At 35.9% G+C, this 19,674-nt stretch overlaps 1 protein-coding gene across 9 annotated transcripts; it reads right to left on the reverse strand.

The window, feature by feature from the left end:
- Positions 1-1,456: 1,456 nt before the first annotated feature.
- LOC129256731 (centromere protein P-like) lies at positions 1,457-19,053 on the reverse strand. 9 transcript variants are annotated; one of them, XM_064097697.1, is made up of 9 exons: positions 18,962-19,053; positions 17,647-17,757; positions 14,227-14,448; positions 13,216-13,261; positions 12,526-12,681; positions 9,023-9,256; positions 6,857-6,936; positions 4,107-4,198; positions 1,457-3,827 (listed from the first exon to the last, which is right to left on the reverse strand). In XM_064097697.1, exons 2-9 carry the CDS (start codon positions 17,697-17,699, stop codon positions 3,706-3,708), a joined length of 1,005 nt encoding a protein of 334 aa, XP_063953767.1. In that variant the 5' UTR covers positions 17,700-17,757; positions 18,962-19,053; the 3' UTR covers positions 1,457-3,705. The 9 variants fall into 9 exon arrangements, with proteins under 9 accessions (XP_063953767.1, XP_063953766.1, XP_063953769.1 ...); XM_064097696.1 differs by having other exon boundaries at positions 17,647-17,798; XM_064097699.1 differs by having other exon boundaries at positions 17,647-17,729; positions 18,962-19,044.
- Between the last annotated feature and the right edge of the window lie 621 nt (positions 19,054-19,674).

Consider the following 19,674-nt stretch of genomic DNA (forward strand, 5'->3'; position numbering starts at 1 on the left):
GCAATCTTCATAACTACATCACAAGGTGGTTTTCTGAACCAATTTGGAAGATCGCTTCCAAGACCGCTTCGACCGTTCGCATTACACGTTAAACTAGTTTCCAGTAAACTAGTTTTAGGACGGTAGTGAGAACGGTGTCTTTTACTCACTTGGTCCAACTGTCAATCATTTAGTCACGTCCAGATGGTCTAATTTCTACTTTGTCTACTTATTAATTTTCACTTTGTCAAATGAAAATTGGTTCATTATTAGTTCATCTAATTAGTGGTGTTGGATATTACACAAAATGCCCTTTATTCTGAACTCTACATGTAGTTTAATTCAAACTCTGGTCTAAGGTTGTCTATAGAAATCCAATTGTGACAGGTATCTCTAATAGTACAAGTAGTCAGCTCATTTGACACTCAAATCATTCATAACGGACTGGGAATAATCATTAAAATACAAGGAACTAGCCAAGATAGGAAATATGCAATGTAAATGCAATTTTGTAATTTTAGGCCTCTCAAAATTTGAACATAGAGTTAGACCATGGTATAAGTTAAACCAGAATATGGGGTCAATCAGAACAGCCCAATTGGACAATTAGACAAAATGGTAAATGGGATATATGTTAAATAGATTAAAAAGTTAGTAGACAAACAAGTTGTAGATGAAATAGGGAAATCCTATGACACTACACACTGATTAGTTTACAACTAGTTTGTGCCACGTCATTCCATGTTGTGAAGTATGCAGTCAAGTGCAGAGCGAAGCTTGAAGTGTCGTGCTTCAATTTTCAATTTTGTAAAAGTTTGACATGACATTTCAGGGACAATTGCTATGAACTATCCGTAAATTGTGCACAACTTTGTTGGGCTAGTTGACTACTGATTCACAACTAGTTCAAGACAAGTTCAGAATGTTCTATTCAAAACTTGTTTGCAAATAGCTCACAAACAGGTTACACATAATCCCCAAACGTCTCAGAATATTTCAGCTAAAAGGCATACTCATGTGCAGCTTGGCAATTCACAAATCATCATAGAGTGATAAATGATGAGACAATGAGTGAACTATTCATTAATACTTCATAAACATGTCATGCCTATGCATAAACCTGTTGCGACTTAACCCTCAATCTCCCGGGGTATTTTGATTCTTGTCATTCCCGGGGGGGGGGGGCCATTATGGCCCCCCCTTAAGATCTCGGCCGCTGATCGCTCGAGCGACGCAAAAATTTGCACGCTGGTTGTGTGCGATGTAATCTACAAGGCTGTATGGTAAAATTTTCCAAAATAATGAGATTTTATTTTATATGAATTAATTATGCTAATTTATGCATAAATCATACTTTTTGCTCTAATTCACTAAATAAAGCTCCTAGAATGCTAATTTTTTGTTAAAATATTCTTTGTAGCATTCTTAACAATCGCAATTAAAAAAAACTTCAGTTTGGAAATCAATTTCTTATGTATTTTATTGTTTTATGAATTTCTTATGTATTTCCTTGTTTTTTTTACTTTTTGTTTTTTTATTGTTTTTTCAATGGAAATCGTTCCAGACTTAATTCTGATCATAAGCAAGGCAAAATTAATTAAATTCAATCAGTAAAAGTAGAAATAATGATACATTTATGAATTTTGGCTAAATACACAATTTGCATTGGATTTGTACATGAAATCACGTTTGTGAGCAATTTTGGGTCTGACATGCACTTACATAATGTTGCGTAATGTCGTAACCGCGTATCCGGTCGTCAAAAATTTGGTCTCAAAATTTGCGCGAGACTTGAAAGTAAAAAGTCAGTGAGCGGCGAGGTCAAAAAAATTTGCGCAGCGGATATATCGCGAAAATTGTCGAGGGGGGGGCCATTATGGCCCCCCCCCCCCGGGAGAATTAGGGTTAACCCTAAATAGACTGGGCTATTTCGATGCCTAAGAAGACGGGGGGGGGGCTGATTCAGCCCCCCCCCTATGATCTCGGCCGTCGATCGCGCGATCGCGACGAAAATTGGCACACGTGTTACCCATGGCATTATCTACAAAACTATACCATCAAATTCTGCAAAAAATCTCATGTCTCATTAATTATGCTAATTTATGCGTAAAATCATAAGTTTGCTCTAATTAATAAAATAATGCCCCTGAAATGCTAATTTTTGTTTCACATACTCTAGATAGGCATCTGATCAAATTTATTTTTAAAAAATTTCAACATCACATTTATTTTCTTATGTATTCTATTGTTTTCTAAATTTCTTATGTATTTCTGTGTTTTTCGACTTTTTTTTTTTTATTGTTTTTTCAATGGAAATTGTCGGGGACTTTATTTCGACCATAAAATAGATAAAATTAATTGATTTTAAGCAGTAAAAGGAAAAATAATGATACATTTATGAATTTTGGTTAAAAACACTATTTGCATTGGATTTGTACACAAATTCACGTTTTTGAGTAATTTTGGGTCTGCATGCACTTACGAAATGTTGCGTGATTTCGGAACCGCGTACCCGGGGGTCACAATTTTGGTCTCAAAAGTTGCGAGAGACTTGAAGGTAAAAAGTCAGCGAGCGACGCGGTCAAAAAATTTCGCGTGGCGGATTTATCGCGAAAAATGTCGAGGGGGGGGGGCTGAATCAGCCCCCCCCCCCCCCCCAGTCTTTTTAGGGTTAAACTAGTCAGGATACAAACCACTGACTCACTTAATGCCCCGTATCATCAATCAATTCATGCAAATGCTGCAACCAAAATTGTGCAAGTGTCAAGGGACAGTAATTTTCCGTTTCTAAAAGTCGCCTTTTCCTTTCAGAAAATCTTAAATTCTGTTTCCCCATAGACTTTCTGTACATGAAAAAGTGACAATTCCGTTTACATGGAAAATCAATACGCAATGAGTAGCGATGTCAAAATGCTCAAGTTGCTAAAAATTTGTATCTGCCACTGTACTAACAACGCTTTAAAATTGATTTTAATCGAAGAGATTAAGAAGTACAAAAACTATTTAAAGAAACCTAGTCAACATGAATACATCCTCACCTTTCATATTATTAGCATTATTTTATGGTTAAATGAGATTTTATCGCTGATTTGGGGAATTTTTGGACATCGTTTTGAGCAGTCGACTTTTGCCTATCCGCCATTTTGGGTTTGTTGAATATACCACGATCATGCTTATGACAGTACACAGAGGGCAGCAACACACGGCCGTGTTTCTGCCTTTATGCGGATGTAAGTGTAAACTAATTTCGATACGATCGAGCGATGGAGGGGCTTGAATGCAGTTACGATGTGTGGATTGTCATGAATGTTGTAGGGAAGTGAGATCATGTTTTTTCCAGTTGATATTTGCATTTCGTTGAGGATTCAGGAGTAATTTCTGTTGCTATTCCGTGCATGTTGAGAAAAAATATATTTCCACTTGAAAAGCCACTTTCCGTTTCAAAGTGCCAATTCTGTGACTTCCGTCCATTTTCCGCGATCGCGGAAAATCACTGTCCCTAAGTGTCATAGCAGCATGTAGATGAGACCAAATGAAATGCTGACAAAGTTGCACTTTACCTTGAATAATACCACGCATTTCGTAAGTTCAAGCTGGATTTGATGAAAATATATCTGCTTTGCCAATCAAAAGTATGTCCATCAAACTTTGAAAGTCCTTTCTTTCAGTTAAGTATTAACAATGTCTGGGCATCATTCCAACTGCATTCATTAAACTGTAATGACTTCACTTCAGATCAACAGCTTTCAAGAAACTATCCAATGCTTTCTCTACTCCAAGCATATCCACCATCTTCTTAAATTCTTCCGGAGCTCTGTTCAGTGTCTTCTTGGTGTCCAACTTGGAGACTGAAAAAAGAAAAGAAAAAAAAAAAGATTTATTCACTTTTCAAATATCAGCATAATGGAAATCACATATAATGAAATATAAAAAAAAAAAAATCATATTTCAAATGTTCTTGTTAATAAAATATGCAAAGGTCTGAAGCACTAAGACTGGTCATATGTGAATTAAAGACAGCAAAAACAAATGCAATTTTTCATTCAGTCGCCACAGAAATGCAACGACCATGACTCATTTCTGCTTTGCAAGTGAGACAAAAATGACTATGACTAGCAATGACTAACCTTCTTTGACTGAGCTGATTGATAAGCTGATCTCAGGAGTACATTTACCCATCCTTTCTACACTTATATTCCATGTTATATTGTAGATGATTCTAAAAGGGAATGAATTCAAATAACTGCTATTAAAGACACAATAACGACAAACATTCATAAACGCAAAATGAATTTATATGCCTAATATTGATAATTCATTCATATAAAGACCAAAGCAAAGCAATATGCTTGAAAAGTATTGACTATGCTTTAGATTTAAAGACTTGTACATGCAAGTACTTCTTGTTTGTTTAGTTGATTATTTGCAACATTCTATGTTCATTTTGTCCTGTACCTAGTTTATAATTTAGATGAATATCCTGGGCCTGTATATGTTTTGTGTAACATTTGTTCCTTTTTTCCATAATATCTAGTTGTGTATTTATGTGGATGGACAGAGTAAAAAATTATAAATACAGACAAAAACATTAAATTACTTTAATATTAGTACTTGAAATGATCGTATACATATCTTAACCCTAAAAGGCCGGGGGGGGGGGCGGATTCCGCCCCCACTACATTTTTCACGATAAATCTGCCGCATGAAATTTTTCAACCGCGCCGCTCGCGGACTTTTTACTTTTAAATCTCGCACAACTTTTGAGACCAAATGTGTGATGATATGGTCACGAAATTACGCAACATTGTGTAAGTGCATGTCAAACAGTGAGACCCAAAACATGAATTCATGTACAAATCCAATGCAAATTGTGTATTTAGCTAAAATTCATAAATGTATCATTATTTCTACTTTTACTGATTGAACTTTTATTTTATTTTGTTTATGATCAGAATTAAATCTGCAACAATTTCCCTTGTAAAAACAATAAGAAACAAAAAGTCGAAAAAAAAAGAAATACATAAGAAATAAAAAAAAACAATAAAATACATAAGAAAAAAATTGTGATATCAAATTTTTTTGAAGTACATTTAATTGGGATCCTACAAAGAGTCTGTGAATAAAAATTAGCAGTTTTGGGGCCGTATGAGTCGATTAGGGCAAATGTTTTATTTCATGCATAAATTAGCATAATCAATTCATGAAATGAAAAATATCATTATTAAAAAAAAATAACCATACAGCCTTGTAGATTTTATCACACACTACCACTGTGCAAATTTTTGCGGCGCTCGCGCGATCGAAGGCCAAGATCCCTCCCTCCCCCGGCTGTGAGAGAGGTCCAAATAACCTGGCTCTTTTAGGGTTAAAGCCCCAAATATTTCATTCTAAAATAATCTGTCTTTGAAAATTTTCAGATGTGGTACTATAGCAATATTGTGAGTCAGAATCATTATCACCAACATCAGATAAGACAAGAACTAAACTACATTGTTAAAGTTTCAAAGTATTTTCCATTTTCAATATAATTGCAAACTCTTATTAGGGGAATGAAACCTTTGGAACAATTAGGCTTGTGTCGTAGAGGAGTTGTGGCTCAGTGGATAAGTCTTCGGACTTTGAACCCCAAGGTCCGGGGTTCAAATCCCACCGCAGCACTAGCGTCCGTTGGCAAGGCGTTTATCTACATTTGCCACTCTCGACCCAGGTGTAGTAAATGGGTACCCGGTAGGAAGGAATTCCTTGAATGCTCGATGCGCCCGATCAGGGTAGCCGTGCTAAAGCCGGGGTAATAGTATGCAGCGCTTAGAAACATTTGTATTAAGCGCTATATAAATGTTGCATATTATTATTATTATTATTGTGTCGAAACAGAAAAATCAAAAAATAAGAACAAAGAAATTTTGAGAAAAATCGGACAAATAATGAGAAAGTTATGAGCATTTGAATATTGCAATCACTAATGCTATTGAGATCCTTTTATTGGCAATGCGACAAGGATGTGTGATGTCACATGTGAACAACTTTCCCTTTGATGGACTATAAAATACCCCCAAAATGTTTCTTTTTGCTCTTTCTTATGGTTTCTTTTTGCTCTTTCTTATGGTGATACAAACTCTTTATCCATGATGTATTCTTTAAAAATCTGTATTACATGCCCTCCTATAGAAATAACAAATGATCTACTGATAGATGTGATAAAAGAGGCAGTTTAAGTGAAATATATACGAAAGTAATGAGGAGAGTTGTTCACAAGTGACATCACACATCTTTGTTGCATTGCCAATGTGAAGGATCTCCATAACATTAGTGATTGCAATATTCAAATGCTCATAACTTTTTCATTATTTGTCAAATTTTTCTCAAACTTTAGTTGGTCTGTTTCTTTGATTTTTCTGTTTTCACACAAGCTATCTTGTTCCAAAGGTTTCATTCTCCTTGTGATGATACCACACCATTCTCAATTTGTTGATCTGAAATGACTTCAGACTTTGATTTTGTAGCTTTAAGTTCATACCAAATGATGATACTTTGTGATTGGTTTCATGAATAAGACCTTCCTTTATATTGGGGATGATGCTGCTTTCAGCATCGGAAAAGCAGTGATTATGTCTTGTCCATGCTATGAAGGCGCGACAACATACTTTGATGAGAAACATTTCTCTAGAGTGATCTATGTTTGTTTAAACAGTGCAGTTATATGTAATATTCTTTCGTTACAAAGTTTGACTAGCTGGTTGAAAGTTGGTCACAGCATGGCAAGTACATGTATTCTTTAGTTCTGTGCTTATTGCAACAAAAATCCTGTGTTGTAAATTGTTACTCTGACCGGGCTTCTCAAACTCTGTAAGAGCTCTGTGGAAGTGGATAAACTTACCCTCTCTGCTGAGGACACATGATCTGAAGAGCTGTTCCACCCGGACCATCAGGTAGGCTAACTACCTCAGGATATTCTTTCTGAAAATAATTTAGAATTCAAACTGATAATTTGGTCTGCCAGTTTAAAACTTTTCAGATATGAAGCACACCTCCTTAACCTTTTCAACAGACAGGCCAATAAATATATGGCAGCAAACGAAAACCCCAAAATACTGTAGATATTCAAAATTAACTGTACATTTATTTTCCCAAGTTAGTTATGGGAGTTTTAATCATGGTAAAAAATTTTTTTTACTCATTTACCCAATGGTCTAAAAATAGCGATACTGGATATTTAAACCAGGTGGATTACATGTCTAATAGGTACAGTAAATACCATAGTAAACGCACTCTCTGTCCGTAATTTTTCGAAACTACCTAACCGTGGCAACGTATGCAAATGAGTTTGATTTGAACATGTTCGAGCTTTTGAATCCTGATGTTATACGATCTGTAATGATTTCATGTTAAACGAAGTACTTTTAATATTTACAGATTTAAAAGGGAAGTTAGGGGTAAAGGTCATGAACCACGCCCGAAGGTCGGGCAAGGCTATGTGTATTCAGGTGTAGAGAATCAGTCATTACGTTTTCTGATTTGATCAAAATATGTTCTGCTAATTTTATTTCCACCAGCAATGGAAGCTGTGTTATTTCTTTTTAGCCTGTTTGCTAATCTTCAGAAGTCGAACATGGCATACGTTGACTTTATTATTGATTTGTCATAATTGTAGAAAACTCACATGCGGTGGTAAGCATAATTTGAATATTCTTATTATTGATTAGTTGACGAATGTAGACTTATGAATTTGATTCAAATCGTTACGTGTTACTAAATTTTGGGATAAATAATATGATAGAATGTAACGTTAAACATTTAACCATTTATTTAGGCAAGTTATTTTTGTTATGATAATGTATTAATTATGACAGTCAGAAGAGTTGTGATTATTTTCAAATGTAATCTTTCAATCCGGAATAGAATATGGTGTATATGCGTATGATTGCGGATGTGTGGGTTCTGAAAGGGTTCGGCAATAATTTTCTAGAAGAAAGTTTGGATTCTTTGGCCGTCAGATTCCGATGCACGTAAAGGTCCAGAAGTTCTGGAGGCCGTCAACGGGTCGGCATCAGATGTTCATCGCCTGCGGACATGATGATGTCGACATTGACACAACAAGTATTGAAAGGACTCTTTCACGTTTAAGAATTACACGGGGCCCCATCAGTGGACTTTTTCAGGTTTTGCCCTTTCTTTGTATGAGTGTGTTTGTGATTTACTCATTCAAATTTAATTACAGGCAGCCGGCGGGTTATGCTCAAACAAATTAAATGGTTTATGTATTAAATTCTGTTATAACGGAATTTCACAAGCTTTGGAAATTATGATCAACAGTTAAAGTTTACTCTAATTAAATTGTACTTGAATTAAATTCAGTTTGAAAAGTCTGTTGATTTTAGTCTCGTGTCCTAGAGGATCTCCTTCTCTTAATAATTACCGGTTCTTAACAGGGCTGTGACACCCGCCTAGCCACATAAAACGTTGTGAGCCAATGAAATTATTACAAAGTTACAATTTCAGTGCACAGTTGAATGTAGTAAAGATCTGAACAAATTTGGAGAAAGAGTTGATTATTTCATTATCAATAGAAAGGAATTGCATTTTTGGAATAATAAATCATGACTTTTCAATTTTTTTCTTTAAAAAAAAAAAAAAAAAAAGATAAAGACATGTGCAGAGCATGTGACAAACATCAGCTTATATTGTGTTTATTGCTGATTTTGAATACATAAAAGAATCTGCTTGTTCATTATAGGGGTATTATAATAACAAGACTAAACAGAGATTTTATAAAATCAATTACATCTACCAGTAAGTTAAATTAATCAATATGGATACAAACACATGTAGGTAGTGTAAGGTACTACAATTGCAACAGGTGACTAACATTGATGACATTACAATCTGACTAATGCAAACACAATGGAAAGATCCAGCAGATTTTATTAGTGGTTTACAAACACCAGAAGTGGAATATCTGTATAGACTACACTGTACACAACATTGAAACAATCCATTTGAACAAAAATGTATTTTAAATAAATGTTTTTTTCAAATGAGTTACCTTGAAATGTGAGAAGATCTTAACCCTATGTTGGTACCATCTAGAATATTCTGCATACCCCCTTAGGAATGGCTGAAGGTCACACTCTTTCTCAGCTTCTGATAGAAAGGTCATCATTTCACCCAAGCAACAAGGATCTACTTCCAGGTCAAGCTTTTGAATGACAGCCTTCTTCATCTCAGAACTTGTCTCCTCCTCTGCTGCTATTGCTTGCTCTACAGCAGTTTGTTTTACCTGTCATTACACAATCATATACAGTTATAAATGTGCAATACACAACATATTTGATCGAGGTAGGATATGACCTTGAGTGATTTACTATATTAAAATCAACTTTCATACCATAGTCAGCTTGACTAGAAAATTATTGCCAATAATTTTCATTAAAATGAACAATTAAAAAACAAGTGGAGCGCCTCTGGCAGTCTCACCTGCATCACGTGATTCAATATAGCAGCAGTGCTAAAACTACTATAAAATAATTATTCACAAAAAACCCCATTCATTCATATAATGATACAATACTACGTTCGTTGACAATAAATGACATTTGACCTTGATCATGCAACCTAAGACTTGTCAGTGATACTTGATTACCCCTATATCCACATTTTATACACTATATCTATAAACTTTGAAAGTTATGACAGCAATCTAATAATTACCTCCAAAATGGCAAAATTTCAATGACCTTAAATGACCTTTGACTTTGGTCATGTGACCTAAAACTCACGTGAGATATTCAATGATACTTGATTATTCTATGTCCAAGTTTTATGAACTAGATCCATACACTTTCAGAGTTATGATGGTTATTCAACAAATACCCCCAACATGGCCAAAGTCCATTGACCTTTGACCTTAGTCATGTGACCTGAAACTCTCACAGGATGTTCAGTGATATTTGATTACTCTTATGTCCAAGTTTTATGAACTAGACCAATACACTTACAGAGTTATGATGGTAATTCAACAAATACCCCCAACATGACCAAAGTTCATTGACCTTAAATGACCTTTGACCTTGGTCATGTGACCTGAAACTTGCACAGGATGTTCAATGATACTTATTACCAGCGAAAAAAATACACGGGGGCGGCGGGCGAATTGCCCTGGAAATGCCCAAAGTCGCCCTCGAAATCACCTAAAATCATGCTTTCGGGGGCGACATAAAATCTTAATGTCGCCCCCGAAATTATTGCCGAGCGATAACAACTCAGCGGCCCACAAGCGCCATATACTCGAGCTCCGCTTGCCATTTAAAAATCATCCAAAATCCGCACTCCAAATCACGAACAAGCCTTGAAAATAGCGTGGAGCACAGTTTCAAATTCCGAAGTTGCGTCTTTTTTTCTGTACCACGTTTTCCCATAAACATGGTATGAAAAAAAAAAACGGTCGGGAAACAATTGCATGATAATAGGGGTCCATTATGACTACCACCATGTGCAATTTCTGATGCACATTTTCCCCTACAGATATCACAATTCTGTGATAAAATAATTCGAATTACACAGGAAATAAATCCCAGTCTAGTAGTAACCTCGCATTGGTAAGTTGTCATTCGGCTTTGCTTTTCAAAACGGCCTATTAACATCCAAAATAATTTACCTTATTTGTTAATTATAACTTAAAAATCATTTGTTTTATTTTTCTAGGGGATGGGGTAAATATCAGACAATAAATCATAAAACAAAGCTCCATCTATTTTACAAGGCCAGCGGGAGGCTCTGTCTCTCTGCCAGAGTTCTGGGGGACAATTCGCTCAGTAAAGGCCTCAAAGATGGTGATTTTCTGTTTCAGACGGAGTTTAAATTTCGGGTATATCATTCAAAACTGCCAATGAAGTTTGATGATTTCTTCATGGTCATGTATATTTAAGTTATTAATGAATACATTCTCACCAAATTTAGACTCCCCCATAGAGAAATGCAATTTTCGTAGAGATCTGCGTTTTCAAAGAACTTCAGGAAAAGTTAGGGTATGTGGGCCTTTATTCCATGGCCGAGTAGAGGTTATTGTACTGGATCAATATACCGAGTAGGAATTAGATAATAAATTCAATTATATCCAAGTTCAACTCACACAAACACACACACACCCACATCAAAGATTCTAAGCATGAAAAAAATAGTTTAAAAAAAAATCATACAATATTAAACAATAAGTAATAATTCATTAATAAGTGAACAGGTATTCCTCAAAATACAAAAAAGTAGCATTTGAAGAGAGCCCCCGAAATGCAAAAAGTAGCCCCCGAAAGGTAGAAATGGAGCCCCCGAAAAAAAAATTATTTTTCCCTGCTTATTACTCTTATGTCCAAGTTTCATGAATCAGATCCATAAACTTTCAAAGTTATGATGGTAATTCAAAAGATACCCCCAACATGGCCAAAGTTCATTGACCTTTGACCTTGGTCGTGTGACCTGAAATTTGCACAGGATGTTCAATGATACTTGATTACTCTTATGTCCAAGTTGTTTGAACTATACCAATAAACTTCAAAGTTATGATGGTAATTTAACAAATACCCCCAACTTGGCCAAAGTTCACTGACCTTAAATGACCTTTGACCTTGATCATGTGACCTGAAACTCACAAAGGATGTGTAGTGATACTTGATTACTCTTATGTCTATTTTCATGAATCAGGTCCATAATCTCTTTAAGTTATGATGGTAATTCAACAAATACCCCCAATTTGGCAAAAGTTCATTGACCCTAAATGACCTTTGACCTTGTGACTCAAAACTCGGGCAGGATGTGCAGTAATACTTAATTAACCTTATGGCCAAGTTTCATGAACTAGGTCCATATACTTTCTAAGTTATGCTGTCATTTCAAAAACTTATTCTTCGTTTAAGATTTGGTGTTGATGCCGCCACCGCCGCCGTCGGAAAAGCGGCGCCTATAGTCTCACTCTGCTTCGCAGGTGAGACAAAAAACTGTTCATAAGACATAAGAAATAGAAAAATTTATTAAAAAACATTTTATACTGATTTTGTTTTTGATCAAAATTCTTTAATAAAAAAATAAGCAGTTCAAGGGCTATATTTGTAGATTTAACTAAAAAAAGGCATAATTGATTCAAATGAAACATATTGAAACCCCATAGATTATGTCATTTTATGATTTTCCATTTTTCCATTTTGTGGTTCAAACAAGTTGGTCTCATTATTGTCAAATCTGTAAAATATGAAATATTGTATAATTTAAACAATGAAAAACAAAAGAAATAGTGAGTGAGGGACATCATCGACTGTCTCATTTGCATGTCACTGAGTTGTGCATATCACTGTTTTGTGAAAAATAAGCAAAACTTTTAAATGCATAACTTTCCTATTTTATGTGCGATTTTGATGAAATTTTCAGTGTTATGCTAATTTGATTTTTCTCTATTTACTCAAATCAACATTTTTCTGGGGTGGACTTGACCCTTAAAAGCTGTTTGCTGGGGTAGACTTGGTTATTTGAAGAGAAAATTATTTCTGCCACTTGACTTACCACAGTTTCCTCTACTTGAAAAGTTGCAACAAACTTAAGACCAGAGCAGTTTCCTTCTAGTCTTTGTGACCTGATGATACGCTGTGGATTGTTACTTGTTACATGCGTAGTAGCATCAGTCAGTTGGACACCACTAACACTAGACTGCATATCATGCTGGATATAGAGATGAGAGGACACAAGAATATAAGAGTCAAAGACCTCTGAATGATTGAACTCTAGACATTGTCACTGGCTTTGAAACAGCATGAAAAACTATAGTAACTTGTTGTTTGGAAAACTGTACAACAAAGACTAAATCTCATATTGTTTCAGTCCATGTATCCTTAATACCTTGGAAATCATACTTGAGAATTAGACTAAAAGTTATACAAAATATAATTGACCCTTTACAACCATCAGATTACTATGTTCTGTACTATCATGAAAGGATCTCTGAAGCTAAAGTACACGAGCAATAAAAAAATGGCTCTGGGTTGAATTCATTTTTCTTAGTAGACCAATACCTCATCAAACAAGTTTGTTGATAAACTCCCTAACAAAAAAGGTAAAACTGTCCGATTCTGATATTATTCTTTGGGGAAGAGCTTCATAATATGATAATGGTCTAGGTTTTTGTAGGCTTACATGAATAAGATCATTTAGAAGTCAGTGGGGGTAACAGATGTGACTCAAATAAAGCTCACTTACCATACCAAGCATATCTTGTCCTTCATTTTTCATTTTCAGTATATCCCTGAAGAGTAAAAATACAGTATTGAATGTCAGAAGGAGTTCTCTATCCAAATACAGATTGATACAAGGTTATCAACTTGTACATATATTGAATATAAAGACTTTCATGTAGTGGATAAGTTGGAAAATAGAACAGATGGAGAATATATTGAGCTCCACATGTGTATCTCTAAACAAATGTTTTCATTTACAAAATGAGTGGCTTCAAATATTTTAAATAAAATAAGAAATGATTTATTCCTTTCTATGCACAAGAAAATTATGAATTAATATAGAAACACAAAATATTCTTTAAAAATACATGTATTATAATGTATTATCACTCATATCAGACATCTGAACTGGTCATTTACAAAACTGTACTGCCCTAAATTTTCTGAATATCATGAAGAGATGGGTATATTGTTTGTATTTTGCTTGGTCTCTTTGCCTGTATTGACTTTGCATGCAGAGATGGCGCAAAATATACCTTTGTATTTTCCCTGGTCTCATATCCGGGCATTGGAGGATGCGCGTTAAGAGATACCCTTCATAATGATCCGCGCATCAACAATATACGTCATAATAAAGACAACAATGGATCCGGGCGCTTACAAGTATGCCATAATGGTAAAGTGCAGATCATAGACCCTATTATAAACATGTCACAAAAGAAATCTATTCTTAAAAGAAATATCTAAATTTTCTTGATTTTTGCTCTACATGTAGAAATCTGATTTGGATGATAATGGATTGACTGATTCAGGGAACATCAAATATATTGCCCTTAAAAGAACCATGATTCTTTTGCTTGCAATATAATTGATGTTCCCCTCAAGGCCAGTCAATATTATATAATTATACCTCCACTTTTATCATATGGTCTTGTTTCTAGGATTCCATTCATTACTTTTCATGTTTTATGTCTAAACCTTCCTACATCAACACCTTTTTAACATTATTTTTTAATCTCATAAAATTTCTTACCCAACTAAATCTAAAGTTGAACTTGGTATAGTCAGAGCAGCCATGTTTTCCCTTTCTAGGTCATCTTCTAGGTCATTGACCTCTTCTTGTAATCTCTTTGCTTCAGTCATGTAAACCTCCTGCATTCTTTTTAGCTCCTCCATCGAGAACCTAGATCCTTGAAATGGACCACCTGATGATTCTCCTTTTTCCTTGTCCTCTCCACCACTAAGTCCAGGTAACCTGTAATTACATCACAATTCAAGATTAAGATTGTTAGCGCGATGTGCCAATCCTGATATTTTGTTGACTGAATGATACAGAAGTGAGATTGTTTTTACTTACAATGTATCCTTCTCCCTGTTCGCTTCTGTTGACTCTGATCATGTCCAGGAACAAAAGAAACATGTCCATTCTGAAACTGGATTAACTGTATTTGGGCATTTTCACGGTAACTAACTAAAAGACACAACACAACTTTATGCACCTTTCATTGTGTGTATCTCTAAAACAACAAATGATGGGAGTTTGCTTTTGATTGCTTTATACTCTGATACTAAGTTTTTCAATGCAACCACATTTGTTACGCATCAGCAAGCAAAAATGTGTCGGTAACCGACGTTACACAAAAAGGACATGCAATTTTAGGGTGTTCTGTAATATTGAAATATCTCATGTCCCCGAGTAGATAGAGTAGGCCTGATAAGTTGAATATGTAAATTTACCTTCATTACTAGGTTAAAAATGGGCATTTTCACCAAAGATGGACAATGAGGCAAAAAAAAATCAAACTGATATTCATGTCAAATGCTTTATGCTTTTTAATAAAACAAGACCTGAAGTTTCTGGGACAATTGTTTTCTCCGACTCTGGCTGCCATTTCAAATTTCAAAATGGCCGCCAAAGTATGGATACAAATTAGTGCTGAAAACAGTATATTGAGTCAATATTAACACATATTTTGATTTGACAGATTTTTAAAGAACAGGTTTGAACATGTTTTCCCTGTGATTTAGCTTGCTATTACACTTTATAAGTCCCATAGAAAGAAACACCAGTAATTCATTAACCTGATAAAAAAGTATTGATGAAGTATATGATATGGTACGTAACATAAAACACATCACTTTTTTCTCATTTCCCAGAAAAGAGGTTATATTTTATGAAACCTAATAGATTTCCTCCTTAGGTAACACCCCTCCCTTCTACACCAAAATTAAAGATAATCAAGTTACAATCAAGTCATGGGGTACCATTTAATATGTGTAACGTCAGTTACCAAGTGGAAAATGTAATGTCAGTGACCAAGATGTAATGTCAGTAACCATGATACATGTAAAACGTTGGTTACCAATAGTGAAATGCAAATGTGGTCAATTTTACGGTGAAGAAATATTGTATACTTGTTATTGAAGTCTTTCACTTAGTTAAATCACACCAGGGGCCCTTTTCTCAACACCGTCATAAGTCTAACTTCTTGAATAAATCGGAGATAGTAAGCTACTTGTCCGCTAACCGTTTCACGAAGCCCTCTTTACCAAGATCTGGTACAACAACCTCACTAAATATTTATGACACCTCCGAACCTGTCATAACTTCTTTCTTAATGACGTAGTGGCATCACGTGGGTAGACTATGACATGCGAAAGTGCCTAGAAATTTTTAAATTATAATCTTATGTAATCAATCATAGAGGTTGAAATTACACCACAAAACAAGTGGGTTAATGCATTCAATGATAATTGTAATACAAAGAAACTATAAAAACTGTTGGTAAACGCCACAAAACCATTCATTTTGCAAAATTAAAATGATTAAATCGATAAAGCTTCTACCACGTCAGGCCATCCATAACTGAACTCGTATTTGTTGTTTTCAGACCCCTATTAACAGTTCCAGTTGGATGAAGTCTATCTCTAATTTATGCATATAATTTGTCCAATATTGTATCTTTCGGTATTATCAATGATTAAAAACGTTTCGTTAAACTATATTTTGATGACGTTTGGAATCGTAAAAGTCCGTATAATTATCATCATTTTACAAAGAAAACCGTTATGGTTTACTTTGATACTTTTGTAAACTATTAAAATTGGGTATCCCGGGGGTACCCATCTCAACGTCCACAAGTGATTTTTTAGTCATGAAATGAATTATTCATAATTCAATTTTCTTTGCAATTGAATGCTCCAGTCTTCATGGTCTAAGTATGTACGATGCATAATTCACCTGTGCTATAGTATTATTTTGAAAAGATTTATTTCCCAATTCATCATAATATTTGCAATTTTGTCATAATTTTTCTTTTTGAAAATTATGCTATTTTGTGACTAAGGCTACGTCTCGTCTGCGTGCGCCTGTAATCCAAGCTATGCGGGGAAGTTACAAATTGATGCAGAGGTTCGAGCCCTGGTCACCTCTTTCGGATGGTGACGTTAAAGGTCGGTCCCAGACGTAAATAATCATATCTGATTGATACACGTCTGACAAAACTCAAATACACACACACACACACATTTTTACCGATAGTATCGATATCAAGGTATTCTAGTTAGGAAGCCTTTCAAGAAAAAGGTTGAGTAAGATTGGAACTAACTCTGTGGTTGGTGGATAAAGATATGACTAGGCCTAACTTGTCCATGTGTTGAGAAACGGGCCCCTGAAGGCAGGGGCTTGCTATTGACTTTTAAAAGGTATACAATGTAGTTCACAAGGAATACTATATGAAACTGTGAAGGAAGTTGCATTCCAATCGAGCAAAAAAAAAATTACTATGAAATTGTCTTGCAGTATATACAGGCCCCAGGGAGGCAGATCTCTTTATTTCAGCTAAGCAAGAGAAAAATTGTATTTTGTAATGAATGACTTCAATGAAGACCCCCGGGGGGGCCACTTCCATTGACGAGTGGATACCATGCGCGACCACGGGGTCTTGAAAAGCACCCTAAACACGTATTTTCCATATTCTGAAAATGCACCCCTTAACAAGTATTGGCGTGTGAAACCTTACCCTTAACAAGTATTGGAAACAAATACTATTGGCAGGTATTCCCAGAAAAGAACTGTTATGTCACCCGTCCGTCGGTCGTCGGTTTTACCTTTAGACACCAGTATTTTGGTTTAGTACGGCCCCACCTTCCACACCTCGTGCAAATCGGACTCTAAACACGTAGTGTTGGGGCAAAAAGGACATCCTTTATAAAACATTTTGTTTTTGTTTGATCATCCCCGCATATAGTTTTACCCTAAACACGTATATTTTTCCGAGCGAAATAGATACCCTTTTTTCAATATTTTTGTGTTTTTGACACCCTTATCACGTTACGTACGTAACGTGCCCTATCTTGAAAAAGACATCCTTTTTACGTGTTTTTTTGGTCGCGCATGGTATCCACTCGTCAATGTAAGTGGCCCCCCCGGGTGAAGACCATGAAGACCTACCCTTGCGAAGAAATATCAAAACTCATATGAGGATCGCTCTCTGAAGAAAACATTTTAGGCAGGCAAATGTAGTCTTGTAGATTCTAGAAGAAATAAAACTGACAGCCTAGGCTGCGGTATCAACCATCATCCAGCTGGGCCTGACACTGGACCTACTCTAAATGCTCCACTTACTTAGTTTAACTCACTACCGTAGTCAGTACTTAATATAATAGTAGCACTCGACACTGTCTAAAGACGTCGTGTCGAGGTTCCCGGGGCAACACTAGTATGATGGGGTGTCCAAACTTCGCGCACTTTTCAAAAATATTCATCAGGCTGATTTTTTTTCACAAAATATTCATAATTCATACAAAAAGAATTCAAGAAATAGTTACCACATTGACGGCAAGATCGTAAAGTATAAAATCATGGACGAAAATGTGAAGTAGGTCAAGGGCTTTCGCCGGTATCGCGATCTCAAAATTCTATTCCGATCGGGGAATGCGCGCTGTGCTGGAAAACCGTTTAGAAAAGTGTGACCTAACTTCGCGGACCAAAGTTTTTGTGGAGATTTAAACAGAAACTCAAGCTGAAAAAGTGAAAAATTTATATGAGATTGATGGCAAAATGCTATAGAATCGGTTAGTACCATATTTAACTCACATTTTTGATGATTTATGCTTGCAAAATGGTGATATCGTGATGCTTGTTGAGAATATCAGATTTCTTCAAAACGGGCGCTAACGGCAACAAATTTGCCGATCTTTTGCCAATATTTTCATGAATACTGAACTCATCCTAAAGAAACTTACACCAAAGGGTAATTTTAGGTCGCTTTTCACGTTGGTGATATCAGATTTTAAGGATATTGGCTAGTTTTTTAGATAATGACCGTCCGCGAAGTATGGACACGCGCGAAGTTTGGACTCACTGCCATACTAGTAGTAGCAGTCAAACAACATGTCCAGTCCACTCCATTGATAGAGGTGGATAACATTTAAAAGTCTATGGTCCACTCCAGCTAACTTTCGCGTCCACTGAGCTTTCTGAAGCTAACCAGTACTGAGTACTAGAGTAGTACATGTAGGCCTACTAGTTCTAGATCTGAATTACATATATTGCAGCCCAAGCCAAGCCAACAAGGCAACAGTCAGAGTCCGGCACCCGTGTCGGCCCCGGCCCCGTGTCGTCCAGACTCCAGTTGGATCGGCGCCAGTTGCTGATGAAATATGAATATCGTTGTTAGTTTCAGTTTACATCCTATCGTTTCAAACTAACTAACTATTCTACAATGACTATAACAAACACACTCAACATCAAAATTAACGATTACCGTTACGTAAATTTACGAGAGACAGGGTCAGGGTACAGATGCAGAGCTGAGTCACCGCCATTACCCAGGACCCTGCACATACATTTGCACACGGCAAGTAAAGAAAAACCAAAATCGCGCGGGGTTACAAAATAGTCTTTATCCCAGGATTTGTTTTTGTTTACACCATGATGTTCTTCTTTTGTAAGTTGTTGTTGCTGTTGTTGATTGTAATAAAAATGATTGATTTAGGATCATATCATTGAAAATTATGAAAAATGAAAGAATAGTTGCCAGCAAATACTTATTTTTTAATCAATCTATTTGAACCAATTACTGGCTTTGCAAAGCTGCCAGATTGAAAAAAGACTAGAATGTCGGCGACAAAGCGGAGATTTCCCTAGCCTCTTGTCGAGGCCCTGTCAGCTGCTTTCCGAGCGAACATGGCAAAGCACGGGAGAGAGCGAAGCAGCTAGAGCGCCGCGAGACGCGCCAGGCCTAATTCGCTTCGCGAATTAGGAAAGCCCTCGCTTCGCTCGGGAAGCAGCCGCCAGGGCCTCGACAAGAGGCTAGGATTTCCCATGACGAAATCCAAAACAAATTTTAGCTAAATCGACGATGGTAATTGAAGGTAAAGTCCACCACAAATAATGTTGATTTGAATGAAGAAAAATCAAGCAAGTATAACGCTGAAAATTTCATCAAAGTTAGATGTACAATAAGAAAGTTATGAC

Source organism: Lytechinus pictus, chromosome 3 (genome assembly GCF_037042905.1).
Source record: "Lytechinus pictus isolate F3 Inbred chromosome 3, Lp3.0, whole genome shotgun sequence".
NCBI lineage: Eukaryota > Metazoa > Echinodermata > Echinoidea > Temnopleuroida > Toxopneustidae > Lytechinus > Lytechinus pictus.